This window comes from Podarcis vaucheri (assembly GCF_965113315.1).
Source record: "Podarcis vaucheri genome assembly, chromosome: 7".
In the NCBI taxonomy this organism is placed as follows: domain Eukaryota; kingdom Metazoa; phylum Chordata; class Lepidosauria; order Squamata; family Lacertidae; genus Podarcis; species Podarcis vaucheri.
The window spans coordinates 86420810-86436207 of NC_138765.1; the positions used below are offsets into that span (position 1 = coordinate 86420810).

The 15398-nt window shown below is 49.1% G+C and overlaps 1 protein-coding gene across 1 annotated transcript; it reads right to left on the reverse strand.

Moving 5' to 3' along the window:
- Nucleotides 1-4334: 4334 nt before the first annotated feature.
- LOC309536444 (uncharacterized protein) lies at nt 4335-13323 on the reverse strand. Its single transcript, XM_082230689.1, has 2 exons — nt 12479-13323; nt 4335-5308 (listed from the first exon to the last, which is right to left on the reverse strand). The coding sequence occupies exon 2, from the start codon at nt 5296-5298 to the stop codon at nt 4828-4830; it is 471 nt and encodes a 156-aa protein (XP_082086815.1). The 5' UTR covers nt 5299-5308; nt 12479-13323; the 3' UTR covers nt 4335-4827.
- Nucleotides 13324-15398: the final 2075 nt, after the last annotated feature.

The window sequence follows — 15398 nt, forward strand, 5'->3', positions numbered from 1 at the left end:
GTGATAAAGCGGGATATCAAATCCAAACTCTTCTTCTTCTCTAAGAATACCCCGACGCTGGGCCTTCAAATGAGGCCCCTAGGATGCTGTTTTCAGCAGAGCTTACCTTAAAGAGCTCAGTGGGTAGCTCACATAGGAAAACACCCCTAAATCATCTGGTTTGAAGTTTCCACAAAGACCCATCGACCAAAGAGAGCTGGAATGGTGCAGTGATTTCAGTGTCCGACTGGAATCACCTGGGAGACCAGGGTTCGAATCCCCACTCAACCCTGCGGCTCACTTTGGGGGCCAGTCACTGCCTCTCAGCCTAACGTACCTCACAGGGTTGTTGTGGGGACTAAATGAGCGAGGGGAGAGGCGAGGCGCACCTTGAGGGCCATGGACAGAAAAGGTGAGATATCGATGTGATAAATAATAGAAAACCAGGACTTCCCAGAATATCCCATGGCACATTGCGAACTGTTCATTCAGTTCTTGTGGGACATGAGCTGGACACCCCCCTCTTGCTCAGTGCTCAAATTATTAGATCAAATCTATGCTGCCAGGTGCCATAAGAAAGCTGCAGAGATAGCGTAGGATAGTACACACCCCGGAAATGATCTCTTTCAGCTTCTGCCCTCTGGAAGAAGGTACAGGGTTATAAAGACCAGGACTAGCCGCCTGAGAAACAGTTTCTACGCAAATGCAATTCTGGTTCTAAACGCAGCATAAGGAGTCTCTATAGTATATTGTATTTTAAAATGGGGTTTCAGAGTTTTTAGGGGTTTTTGGATGTTTTATGTAGATTTCCAATTTCATTGTTCTGCATACCGTATCTCGTATACCGTATTTTTTGCTCTATAAGACCCACTTTTTCCCTCCTAAAAAGTAAGGGGAAATGTGTGTGCGTCTTATGGAGCGAATGCAGGCTGCGCAGCTATCCCAGAAGCCAGAACAGCCAGAGGGATCGCTGCTTTTGCTGCGCAGCGATCCTGCTTGCTGTTCTGGCTTCTGAGATTCAGAATAATTTTTTTTCTTGTTTTCCTCGTCCAAAAACTAGGTGCGTCTTATGGTCTGGTGCATCTTATAGAGTGAAAAATATGGTATATCGTAAAGGGTTGGTGGGTCCTCAGTTAAGCCCACAGGCTCCAACCTCCCATTCCTGCTTCTCCCACCAGAGACCTACCTAAGACCTCTATGGCCTCTCATACAAGGCTGTGCTCCCCTTGTGGGACAGGATGAACCTAAACCTGCTTCAGTGACCTTTGCTTGGCCTCATTAGTTGACTGTCGGTTAGCCCTGGCCAGGAAATGGAAAGAGCATACAGTAAATTCCTTTTCTGTCCAAATTTGCTTGGGAACTTGCTTTGCTCCACCTGCAGAGGGCGCCCTTGTGCATGCGATTCGCTTGCAAAAAAAACCCCCTCCGGTCGCAGATTATCCTTGCCGCTTTCATAACGTTGCTATTTACATGGAAAGTTTGTGACTTTGCTACTTTGTTTGGATTGAGAGTTACTTTCAATAAAAGCATTTGCACCTGCTGTCCTGAACGAAGTTGCTTTATTACAATGGGAAGTGGGCAGAGATTAGGGTTGCATTGTCCCAACACACCAGCACCTATAAATAAAAATTAGGTTGTTTCTGCAACTGATCTTGTTGAGGCTGGCAAGGGAAGTAAACAAAAAAGGGACACATTTATTTGGAGTAAAAGTAGCCGTTTGAATATTAAATCCAACCATTTATTTCCTTAAAAACAGCAAAATAAAGTGAATTACAGGGGTGCAGATATTTGCAAATATGTAATAATTCTTCTATTAAAATTATGCCGCCACAGAAAACCCAGAAGAGAAATTTCCCACCGGGCCCCCAGTCAAACCATATTTGCACACCTCAGCGGGTTGCAACATAAGCTGCACCTCTGTATAAAAGCGCCACCCAGCACCTGAAAGAAGAAGCCATCAGTATCATCAGCAATGGAGCATCTGCCTTGGTGCAGACAAGGGGGGCTGCAGTCAATTATCACCCCCTGCATTCCTTGTGAGCAGCATTAATGCCAAGGAGCAGTTTTCCAAAGCCCTGAAAAACGGCAGGACTTCTATTCATGCCTGAGCCCAGCACAGACTCTCTTTTCAAAACTTTGCAGGCAGTTGGACTGGATGATCCTTCCAGCTCCACAGTTCTGTGATTATATGAAATTAAACACCTCCCTTGATAGCATACAGGGAACATGGGCCGTTATTTTATGTTTAGACCAGGCATGGCCAAACTTGGCCCTCCAGATGTTTTGGGACTACAACTCCCATCACCCCTAGCTAACAGGACCAGGGGTCAGGGATGGTGGGAATTGTAGTCCCAAAAACATCTGCCATGCCTGGTTTAGAACATTTGAAAGGCGCAGGGAGGAACCTCTGGCCCGGGGTGACACCACTGTCCCTGGTCCTTAACCTCCTTGGGCGATTTGGCCTGTGCCCTGGAACTCTGGCCAGGCCTTTTGATCGCCTGCAGAGAGAGAGATGGGCTTTGGAAAGTCCTCTAATTGGACTAATTAACCAATCCTGGTTTAAAGAAGGGACAGGGAGGAGAGGGAGGCAAGTGGGGCCTTGAAGTGGCCATCAGTACTCAACTGAGTGGTCCTCCAGGCCACCAGAGGGAGGTGTTCTGCAGAGCTTTGCTGCCCATCCCTCTCTTCCCCTGGAAGCCAGGGAGACCGCAGCAGAGCTCGGTGGTCCTTTGTGGGGTTCTCCTCGAGGTGCTCGCTTCACCCAGCCTCATGGGAGTGTGGGGTTGACGTGTGAGAGGCTTCTCTTGGGCACCCTCCCCTTTGATGCAAGGGATCATCCACCCCTGTTTTAAAGCTACTACCTTCACCAGGGGTGGCCCCTCCAATTACGCCGCCTGAGGCCAAAGAGAAAGGTCTGCTCTGCTGCCGAAGTCTCCCTGCCCTGCCAAAGCTATGGGCTGTGTGGCAGTGCCAGCAAAGCACAGACAGCAACACCTGGTTCCGGTTAGAACTTGTAAGGTTTTGGCGAGATTTCTCATCGTGTTGCAGGAATTTATGTATAGGTTGGGGGGGTGTTGCCCCTCCAGCAGATATCATGCACATGCAGCCCACTACCAAAATCAGCACAACCGCTTTTGTGACTTTTGTGATTTGTCCCCACAAAACACTTCATCACAGTTTCTTCCTATCTATTCCAAGGGCCTTTGCTGCACAATACAAATGTAAGAATTCACTAATAAATGTATCTATGCACTGGCTCACTGGGAAAATTTCAGAAATGCATATAGACACGTGAGCTCAGCTACTCAGCAGCCCCTCTGCCTAATTCCTGGCATCCTGATACCTGAGTGCCAGACAGGTAGCCATTCCAGAAATAACAAACCCAGATGAAGACAAAAGGGTGTGGTTAACTTGGCTGGGAAACAGGGAGATGTAAATATCTTTTTTGTTACACTTGATGGGTGTTTGGTGGAGGGCAAGGAGAACCATGGCGCAATGTCCAGGACGCTCAGATTACTGCCACCAGACCTCCCCTTTCAGGATGTAACCGTGATGTATTAGTGATGTAGTTTGGGGGGGTGTAACATGGGGATTAGCAGTTAATAAAAGTTGGGGGGCTCTTTTGTTCGGGGCTTCCATCTCGTTCCACCTTGTGGCAGGTGGGAGTCCTGTCGCAACAGTCTTCAATAAAGACCAAGCCTACTGGCTGCTGTTTTGCTCTGGTATTCCTAGCTGGTGTCCTTTGTTTTTTGTCAAAGGGAGCCCTCAGATTTCTCCTGTTATGGAAGGGGGGGGGCATGTCTTCATCTTCTTCTTCGCTACAATATATCCATTTATTTCCATCTGCCAAGCCCTTCCTCCGGGCGATGCCAAGTGACAGACTATGCAAACATGGACCATTGTCTTCTCAGGATGTGCTTATCTGCGCATATCTCCAGCTCTCTGCATATTCCCCCCTCCCTCCTCCATCCAGCTCTCTGCATATTCCCCCCTCCCTCCTCCATCCAGCTCTCTGCATATTCCCCCCTCCCTCCTCCATCCAGCTCTCTGCATATTCCCCCCTCCCTCCTCCATATGTTAATCTGTGTAACCCAACCTCTTAATGTATTCATGATGTAACTGGGATGTATTTCGCACTGTATTCTGGGATATGGAGGGAAATTTCAAAAGTTCATGTCACCCCTTTCTCGCTGTTCAATCTCGCCTTGAACCTGTTGCGCAATAAACTTGGATCTTCTGCAGTTTGCTCCTGCGTCCGGCTGAGCTCATTTTTCTTCCGCAGGGACCCACGGACTTAGTCCGATGAGCTGGGTGGCAGAGTAACCCCGCACCCAGATTTTTCCGTAAAACTCCATTAACAGTTGGTAGCCGCCACCCCTTCTCCACTGGCAGTGGGGCACCAGCATGGGGACTGCCTCTTGGGGTGTCGCTGCCTCAGCCCACCTCATGAGAGCCAGTGTGGTGTAGTGGTTAGGAGCAGTGGACACGTAATCTGGTGAACTGGGTTTGATTCCCTGCTCCTCCACATGCAGCTGCTGGGTGACCTTGGGCCAGTCACACTTCTCTGAAGTCTCTCAGCCCCACTCACCTCACAGAGTGTTTGTTGTGGGGGAGGAAGGGAAAAGGAGATTGTTAGCAGCTTTGAGACTCCTTCGGGTAGTGATAAAGCGGGATATCAAATCCAAACTCTTCAAACTCTTCATGGGCAGGCTGGCCCTGACCTTTGCCACCACTGAACCTCACATCAGCCTCTTTCTCACTACAAGCTACCACAAACGCCATCCTTCACAGCACAGCACACAATGCCCTCCAGGGCCTGCTCCTCTCTGGGGACGATAGGACTCTTCCTCAGCCCTGGAGCAGGAGGCAGGTGACGCCCCACACCATGGGGGAGAAGGTCATGAGGGTCTCTGCCCGGGGGTCCTTGGCCGCTTGACTGTAGAGCTCGCCTTCCATCATGGGGTCCGACCAGTTGGGGTTCTGGAATCCGGGCTGCGACATCTGCTTTCCAGCCGAGGAAGAGCCTTGCCCCCCTCGGGAGAAGCGAGACCTCCCAAGGGAGCTCAGGCCGTATCCCACGGCTGCCCCCACTGCTGCGGCCCCTGCCACCTTTGCGCCGCGACTGCCGCTGGAACTTTGCCCGCTGCTGCTGCTCTTTGGCAGAGAGTGGAACCCGCCACGTGATGACCCTCCGCTTTTGCTGCCCCCGCTGCCACCGCCACCTCCTCTTCCTCCTCCCCTGCGGCAAATGGCAGGCTCGCTGACGAGAGTGACCAGGAGCACCAGGACCCAGTACCAGGCAGCCCAGCTCTTCCTCATGGTCTTGTACCTGAAACAGAAAGAGAAGGTGGAAGATTCTAGGATTGTAGAGTCGGAAGCGACTTCCAAGGTTCATCCAGTTGTAATAAACGAAAATCTGCCCTTATTCCCTTATGAGGGACACAAGAGCCCTTACAGAGTCCTTTGCAGGTTCTCCATCGTTTGGAGGAAATAACAGAGGCCAACCAGAGAATATTGAGAAGCAAAGCAGCTCGTAAGCCTGATCTTTATTGAACGGTTGCAACAGGGTGCTCCCCTCACACGCAGGAGAGGAGGAGGACCCAGAATAAAGGTGTGTCCGCCCTTATATAGACATTTAAAATTGCCCGCCCTGGAGTCCACGACCACCCCTAGAAACATCATACATACATCGCAGAAGGGGTGTAGCTCAAGACCACCCCCAGATAGATCATACCTACATCACAGAAAGGGGTGGTGGTCTACAACAGAAATCTGAGCGTGTTGTTTACCAGAAATCTGAGTGTGTTGTTTATCTCCTGTCTGGCAGGTAACCTGCTAATGCTTACTTGATTGGATACCCTGGGGAGCCTGGCCAGTCTTTTGTAATGATAAATACTTAGTTCCTGAGCCAGGTCACAGGCTCACCCTATTCATACACAGACATACCCTTAAGACAGGATTTGTGAAGGAAAAGACAATGGGGAGGCTTTTCCATTTTCCTTTGACTTTTCAGAGAAAACATTTGGTCAGTTTGGGAGCCAAAATGGCTTCATGGCTGTTTTCCTGTGCTGCTTCAGACATGTGGTTTATGTATTTATATACGTGTTTGCTTTGTACATTTATGAACATGTATTATATATATAAGACCTTAATTTTTTTATTTCACAGTCCAGCAGCAAGTCAGGAATCACAGCTCTCTGGGTCCTCTGCAGGCCCTGCCAGGATGTTGGGCCTGAAGTCCAGCCCTTGCGGCACCGCTGTGCTCCATGGGCAGACCAGAGCTGAGGATCCATTCCCCACATTGCTGCATTGCAGCTGCACTGCACTGGTCAGTTGGCAACCCTAGCAGGCCGGTGGCTGTGTTGGCTGGGGCTGATGGGAGATGTGGGCCAAAGCACCAGGTGTGGGAAGGCAGACCTGGACTGAGGCTTTAGCTGAAAACGTTAAGTTAGCTAGAACAGGCATAGGCAAACTGCGGCCCTCCAGATGTTTGGGACTACAATTCCCATCATCCCTGATCACTGGTCCTGTTAGCTAGGGATCATGGGAGTTGTAGTCCCAAACATCTGGAGGGCCGGAGTTTGCCTATGCCTGAGCTAGAAGGAGCCAAGAGAAGGCCTCGGTCGGCTCTGTAGCTGTAGCAGAGCACAGTAAGCTAAAGCAACAATCCTGGCCTTTTCGTTGCAGCTTGAGTGACTCCCCACAGAAGAATCCTGGATTCTAACCCTGTCTGCTCCTGAGAGAGTTGCAGCCATTCTGGGATGCCTAGAGGTGGCATCCTGGCAAAGTCTGGCATGGAATGCGTCTCAGGCACAAAAGGCATTTGCTTTACTGGTTTCCAGGCAGAAGGCTGGTTTATGTGGCTGCCAAGACCACGTAACACTGGTCTTGAAAGACCTACATTGGCTCCCAGTACGTTTCCAAGCACAATTCAAAGTGTTGGTGTTGGTGTTGATCTTTAAAGCCCTAAACGGCCTCAGTCCAGTACACCTGAAGGAGCGTCTCCACCCCCATCGTTCTGCCTGGACACTGACGTCCAGCGCTGAGGGCCTTCTGGTGGTTCCCTCACTGTGAGAAGCCAAGTTACAGGGAACCAGGCACAGGGCCTTCTCAGCAGTGGCACCCGCCCTGTGGAACGCCCTCCCACCAGATGTCAAAGAAATAAACAACTAACTGACATTTAGAAGACATCTGAAGGCAGTCCTGTTCAGGGAAATAAATGATGATGATGATGATGATGATGATGATGAACATCAGAACAACAGAAGAGGCTGCTGGATCAGGCCAAAGGAGCCCCATCTAATCTAGCATCCTGTTCTCACAGTGGCCAAGGAGCAGGATCCCAGAACCGGAGCCCTCTCTCCCCTCCTGTGCTTTCCAGCAACTGGTGTTCAGGGGCATTGCTGCCTCCGACTGTAGAGGCACAAAAGTGCCATCCTGGCTAGGAGCCAATGATTGCTTAATAATCCTCCATGGATTTGCCCAATCCTCTTTTAAAGCCACCCACCACTGCCTCCTTTGGGAGGAAGCTCCCTAGTTCAACTCTGCACTGCGTGAGAAACCCTTCCTTTGAACTGTCCAGCCCTCCGCTTCATTGGATGCCCACAAGGCTGTTTTATGAGAGAGGGAGGAAAACTTTTCTCTAAATGCTTTCTCCAAGCCATTCATGATTACGTAAACGTCTATCATGTTGCCTCGCCACTTTCCCCACAAAAGCCTTCTCTTTCATGGAAACCCAGATTGCCTTTTGTTCTGTAAAGGTGAAGGTAAAGGGACCCCTGAACATTAGGTCCTGTTGTGGCCAACTCTGGGGTTGCGGCACTCATCTCGCTTTACTGGCTGAGGGAGCTGACGTATAGCTTCCAGGTCATGTGGCCAGCATGACTAAGCCGCTTCTGGCAAACCAGAGCAGCGCACGGAAACGGCATTTACCTTCCCGCCGGAGCGGTACCTATTTATCTACTTGCACTTTGACGTGCTTTCAAACTGCTAGGTTGGCAGGAGCAGGGACCGAGCAACGGGAGCTCACCCCGTCGCGGGGATTCGAACCACCGACCTTCTGATCGGCAAGTCCTAGGCTCTGTGGTTTAACCCACAGCGCCACCCTGAATCAGCATCAAAAGCAGGTTTTCTTGGGCCATGCAGTAGGCAGGGCAAAGAAAATGGGAAAAGTGCTCAGACATGAAGCAGGAAAGCTCAGGCCTGTGCCTAGAAAGCGCAGGGCAAAAGTTATGAGTGGATGAGCCCTTACTGGCCGTTCCTTTAAACTGAAAAGTCCCTGCGCTCAACACAATAATCCAGGCCTAATGACAGGGCAGAACCTTCTGGGAACAGCAGCACAACAAAGAGGGTGAAATTGCTGAGCCATTGGCCCTCCAGGGCTTGCCACTCACATGACTCTTTTGCACAAAAGCCTGAGTCCCAGGAAAGAGAACAATACTCCAGTCCAAACACACACACCCTTCAGCTGTTGTCACCCACAGGCCAACTGCCGGAGGCTTCTGGCTCAGCAGTTCTCTGCTGTTGCCCCCAACCCCCTCCCCCCCAAAAAAACTATATGGACCTTTTACAGATGGGTAGCCGTGTTGGTCTGCCATAGTCAAAATAAAAAAATTTCTTCCTGTAGCACCTTAAAGACCAACTAAGTTAGTTCTTGGTATAAGCTTTCGTGTGCATGCACACTTCTTCAGATACACTGAAACAGAAGTTGCCAGATCCTTCTATATAGTGAGAAGGTGGGGAGGGGTATTACTCAGAAGGGTGGTGGGAATCGGAGATTGGCAGATAGCTGAGATGAGCCTGATGAGCCTGTTGACGACTCTTAACGACTGTAGTAGGTCTTACAGGAAAAGGCAAGGGGTGAGAAGGTGAGAAGTGGCTTAGTCATGTATAATGAGATAAGAATCCAATGTCTCTGTTCAGACCAGGTGTCTCCATTGTTTTAAGTTTGGTAATGAGTTGCAATTCAGCAGCTTCTCTTTCCAGTCTGTTTCTGAAATTCCTTTGTAGTAAAACAGCTACTTTGAGATCTTGTATAGAATGTCCTGGGAGATTGAAGTGTTCTCCTACTGGTTTCTCTGTTTTGTGATTCTTGATGTCAGATTTATGTCCGTTTATTCTTTGGCGTAAGGTTTGGCCTGTTTGTCCAATATAGAGAGCTGAAGGACACTGTTGGCATTTGATGGCATACACAATGTTAGACGATGAGCAATTAAATAGTCCCGAGATGGTATGTGTGATGTTGTTGGGGCCAGTAATGGTGTTGTCCGGGTGTATGTGGCAGCAAAGTTGGCATCTGGGTTTACAGTGTCCGTGTGTGTATGTGGCAGCAAACACAGTGTCCGGGTGTATGTGGCAGCAAAGTTGGCATCTGGTTTATTGCAGGCTCTGGTGCCAGTGTCCGTGTTAAGTCTGGTTGTAGTATTATTGTGGGTTAGGAGTTGGCATCTGTGGGTTAGGAGTTGGCATCTGGGTTTATTGCAGGCTCTGGTGCCAGTGTCCGTGTTAAGTCTGGTTGTAGTATTATTGTGGGTTAGGAGTTGTTTAAGATTGGGTGGCTGTCTGTAGGCAATGAAAGGTCTTCCTCCCAGAGCTTGAGAAAGAGAACTGTCATTGTCTAGGAGAGGTTGTAGATCTCTGATGATGCGTTGAACTGTTTTAACTTGGGAGCTGTATGTGATGACTAGTGGTGTTCTGTTATTTTCTTTTTTGGGTCTGTCTTGCAGCAAGTTCTCTCTGGGTATCAGTCTGGCTCTGTTGATCTGTTGTCTAACTTCATCTGCTGGGTATTTTAGTTCTGAAAAGGTTTGCTGTAGATCTCTTAGGTGAGAGTCTCTGTCTGTAGAATTGGAACAGATGCGGCTGTAACGTAGTGCCTGGCTATATACAATGGACTGTTTGGTATGTTTGGGATGGTAGCTAGAGGCATGTAGATATGTTTGTCGGTCAGTTGGTTTACGGTATAAGGTGGTGTCTATGCGTCCATCCTGTATTTTTATAGTAGTGTCCAAAAAATGTATTTCTTGCATAGATTGATTCATTGTAAGGTTGATTGTGGGGTGAAAATCATTAAATTTCTGGTGAAAGGTGTCCAGGGTCTGTTGACCATGTGTCCAGATGATAAAAATATCGTCAATGTATCGCAGGTACAAGAGAGGTTTGAGTGGGTAGGAGTTTAGGAAACGTTGTTCTAAATCTGCCATGAAGATGTTGGCATACTGTGGGGCCATGCGGGTGCCCATTGCTGTGCCGCTGATCTGAAGGAACAGGTCATCACCGAATTTGAAGTTGTTGTGGGTAAGGACAAATTGGCAGAGTTTGGTGGCAAGGTCCGCTGTGGTTTTATCTGAAATGGTGTTCCTTATAGCTTGTAAACCATCGTTGTGTGGGATCTTCATGGCAGATTTAGAACGTTTCCTAAACTCCTCCTACTCTTTCTCAAGCTCTGGGAGGAAGACCTTTCATTGCCTACAGACAGCCACCCAATCTTAAACAACTCCTAACCCACAATAATACTACAACCAGACTTAACACGGACACTGGCACCAGAGCCTGCAATAAACCCAGATGCCAACTTTGCTGCCACATACACCCGGACAACACCATTACTGGCCCCAACAACATCACACATACCATCTCGGGACTATTTAATTGCTCATCGTCTAACATTGTGTATGCCATCAAATGCCAACAGTGTCCTTCAGCTCTCTATATTGGACAAACAGGCCAAACCTTACGCCAAAGAATAAACGGACATAAATCTGACATCAAGAATCACAAAACAGAGAAACCAGTAGGAGAACACTTCAATCTCCCAGGACATTCTATACAAGATCTCAAAGTAGCTGTTTTACTACAAAGGAATTTCAGAAACAGACTGGAAAGAGAAGCTGCTGAATTGCAACTCATTACCAAACTTAACGCGGGTGGCGCTGTGGGCTAAAGCCTCAGCGCCTAGGGCTTGCCGATCGAAAGGTCGGTGGTTCGAATCCCCGCAGCGGGGTGCGCTCCCGCTACTCGGTCCCAGCGCCTGCCCACCTAGCAGTTCGAAAGCACCCCCGGGGGCAAGTAGATAAATAGGTACCGCTTACCAGCGGGAAGGTAAACGGCGTTCCGTGTGCGGCTCTGGCTCGCCAGAGCAGCGTTGTCACGCTGGCCACGTGACCCGGAAGTGTCTTCGGACAGCGCTGGCCCCCGGCCTATAGATGTGAGATGGGCGCACAAACCCCAGAGTCTGTCAAGACTGGCCCGTTTGGACAGGGGTACCTTTACCTTTACTTTACCAAACTTAAAACAATGGAGACATCTGGTCTGAACAGAGACATTGGATTCTTATCTCATTATACATGACTAAGCCACTTCTCACCTTCTCACCCCTTGCCTTTTCCTGTAAGACCTACTACAGTCGTTAAGAGTCGTCAACAGGCTCATCAGGCTCATCTCAGATATCTGCCAATCTCCGATTCCCACCACCCTTCTGAGTAATACCCCTCCCCACCTTCTCACTATATAGAAGGATCTGGCAACTTCTGTTTCAGTGTATCTGAAGAAGTGTGCATGCACACGAAAGCTTATACCAAGAACTAACTTAGTTGGTCTTTAAGGTGCTACAGGAAGAAATTTTTTTATTTTGTATATGGACCTTTGTTGGCAAGGTGATGTCTCTGCTTTTCCCCCTCCAGGTTAAACATACCCAACCAACTCCCTTGACTGTTCCTCATAAGGCTTGCCTTCCAGACCCTTGTTCATCCTCTGCACACATTGCAACTTGTCAATATACTTCTTAAACTGAGGTGCCCAGAACTGGACACAGGACTCCAGGTGGGGTCTGACCAAGGTAGAATAGAGGAGGAGTATAACTTTCCTCAGTGTGGACACTTGACTTCTGTTGATGCCACCTCAAATGGCATCAGCTTTTTGCTGCTGCATCACACTTTTGACTCATGTGGTCTATGAAGACCCCTAGATCGTTTTTGCATGCAAGCTGGATGTCCCAAATCTTATATTTGTGCAGCTGGTTATCCCTGCCTAAGTGCAGAATCTTACATTTGTCCCTATTGAAGCGAGATCTGTCAGGATGCTAATGCTGTGAACCCCTCCATTTTATGCTCAGGTTGTATATATGTTTAAATACAACTATATATCCTAAAGACACCACAGTGTCTGCTGATCTTCATTCCAATGAAACCAAACCTAGAACCCTTGGAATCTCTCAGCCCTCCAAGTTTAGGTTGGTGTGCAACAATATAATAGCAAGTGCAAGGGAGGCTATTTGTTTTCACTGGACCTTCCCTCCCTAGCTGGGATCTTCATGGAAATCTGTTGTGCCCCCCCCCCCCCAATGCTGCAATTAGTGAGAGGGAAAAAGTGGTAGGTTGGAATAAGCACAAACTCTCAGGAAGCAAATTGTTTGGATTGCAGCTGAAGTGTCAAAACCCCCCAAAGGAAGGCAGAAAACTCACAATCTAAACCAGCAGGTAAGAAAGTCCATTGCACTTACTTTCTCCTAGGAGCAACCACCAGCAGCGGATGAAGACCCTCAGGGGGAAAGGCTCTCTGCCTGTGAAAGGCTGCTGACAGCGTGAATCCTCTGTGAGCTGGAAACAGAGTTGTTGTCAGAGCACATCAGGGCTCCCCAGAATGGAACAAAAGCTTGCTGCCTCATCTCCACCTGACTGGTCAATGGAGCAAGCTAGGCTCTTTAGACAGTCACCCTGCACAACTCGTGACCCACACACACACACACACACAAAGTTCAGGATCCTGGCCAAACAACACATCCAGGCGGCTTATCAAGGCCCTGCAGAGCTGCCACAGGTCAGTGCAACCTGCAAACTGGGTCATCTCGAGTTGTACAGGGCTGGTTCACACCCAGTGGATCTCCTCAGGAGAAGAGGGTTGTGACGGAAAAGTTTGTTTTTGCTGGGCAGGTTGGGTCACCAGGTGTTTTCCTTTTTCCCTGCCAGCAAACGGTTAATGAACGGCAGCTTCTGATTGGCCGGGGTTCCAGGAGGGGAAGTTGAAAAGGAGAGGATTCTGAGCAGGCTTCCTCAACCTCGGCCCTCCAGATGTTTTGAGACTACAATTCCCATCATCCCTGACCACTGGTCCTGCTAGCTAGGGATCATGGGAGTTGTAGGCCAAAAACATCTGGAGGGCCGAGGTTGAGGAAGCCTGATTTTGAGAGACAGTTTTTAAGGTTGGGATAGAGGTTGGGGAGAATAGGTTGGGAGATAGGGAGTGAGAGGAGAGAGAGTTGGTTCTGGGTAGAAACATCCACTCTGAGGAATGTATCAAAACTAGAAAAAGGAGTCTCTGAGCTTAGTGTGAATGACAGGGTGTGGTGTCCTGCAGTGGCGTAGCATGGGTTGTCAGCACCCGGGGCAAGGCGAGTAATTTGCGCCCCCTAACCCGTAGATTTTAGCACTCGAGTCTCTTCCACTAGATTAGCGCCCCCCCCTCAGATGTTGCGGCCGGTGCGGCCGGCCCCCCCTGCACCCCCCACGCTACGCCACTGGTGTCCTGTAAGTGTAATAGGCCAGGAATTAACTGGGAGGCTGAGGTGGAGCCAGAAGTAGAAGCTGGAAAGATACAGTCTACTTAGGTCTCATTCCAGTCAGGAAGGGAGAGATTCTACAAAAAGAGAAGACCCCCCCAAACCAGTTAAGAGGGGTGTGGTGATCCCTTGGGTCTGTTACTTGGAGTACCTCCAGAGTAGAGTTGTCTAAGGGGTGTGTAACTGACAGGAAGTTCCACCTTGTTTAAGAACCAAAGTATTAAGCGGCAACAGCTGTGCAACAACTGAGAAGGAACTGAAGTGAAATAACATTATAATCTGAAGTATCTTGTGTTTTACCCACTTTGTGTCATACACTTCCTTTGTTTAATAAAACCTTTATTGTTTATTTAATTAAATCCTGCCCAGGATTCCCAATTATTAAGTTTTCCCTCACACAAGTCCCCCACAAGATAATCTGGGGCAGTTTGTAGGAATCCATGGAATTGGTGTTCTGCGAGGTGGGTGCACTATATTAAGTGAGGGTGGGCCCAGTGGAAAAAGTGCTGTCACAAGGGTCCTCAGGGCTCTCTGTCACCTGCTACTGTAAGATGTGCACAAAGGATGGTGAGTGAACATCTTTATTCAGAACAAACTCAAGCTGGCATCAGGCATGACAGAAGCTCACCCCTTCAAGGCCAGGTCTCCACTTTTGCCTGCTACCATTTACCAGGTGAATGGGACACGGGTGGCGCTGTGGGTTAAACCACAGAGGCTAGGACTTGCCGGTCAGATGGTTGGCGGTTCAAATCCCCACGACGGTGTGAGCTCCCATTGCTCAGTCCCTGCACCTGCTAACCTAGCAGTTCGAAAGCACGTCAAAGTGCAAGTAGATAAATAGGTACCACTCTGGCGGGAAGGTAAACGGTGTTTCCGTGCGCTGCTCTGGTTCGCCAGAAGTGGCTTAATCATGCTGGCCACATGACCTGGAAGCTGTACACCGGCTCCCTCGGCCAGTAAAGCGAGATGAGCGCCACAACCCCAGAGTCAGCCATGACTGGACCTAATGGTCGGGGGTCCCTTTACCTTTATACACCAGGTACGTAGATCTAGGTAGCTACCTGGTTATCCCAAATGCCCCAGAGTAAGGGGTTGTGAGCCCATGGGAAAGCCCCAGCTTCGCATACGAAGTATTGGGCAAGGACTCCTGGCAATGTCCTAACTTGAGACAAGGTAGCTTCCTGTTTCTTAACTGGAACTGGTAACAGCTGTATATCAGTGTCCTTACTTGAAATTGCAGTTGGCAGCTTCTCAGGTCATAGCCAGACGACCCATTTATTGAGCAGGCATCTTGATTTGTTCATAGGGAGGCTACAGGGTATTACTCCACACTTTCCTGTGCATTTTTCCTTATTGGAAAAAGTCAGATCATTTGGGGAAGTGGATTTGTTGTTACACAAGAACTCCAAATCAGCATTAATTGGGCAACCTGAATCTCATAGAATCATGAGAGTTGCGGGCGACCCAGTTCTTCTTCTTCTTCTTTGGCGATCCCTCGTAGCCGAGTAAGATTGTCTTCCATAAACACGGTTTTAACAGTGAGTCCGTAAGTGACTGTGGAGGCCAATTCTGGATCCACACATCCTTCCACAGTGGGGACATTGGTTTCCAGGCGGGAGTTGATAACGGTGTGGATTTGCCAAAGCATGCCTTCCTCTTAACACGTTTCTCCAGTGTGGTGTAGTGGTTAAGAGCGGTAGTCTTGTAATCTGGGGAACCGGGTTCGCGTCTCCGCTCCTCCACATGCAGCTGCTGGGTGACCTTGGGCCAGTCACACTTCTCTGAAGTCTCTCAGCCCCACTCACCTCACAGAGTGTTTGTTGTGTTGGAGGAAGGGAAAGGAGAATGTTAGCCACTTTGAGAC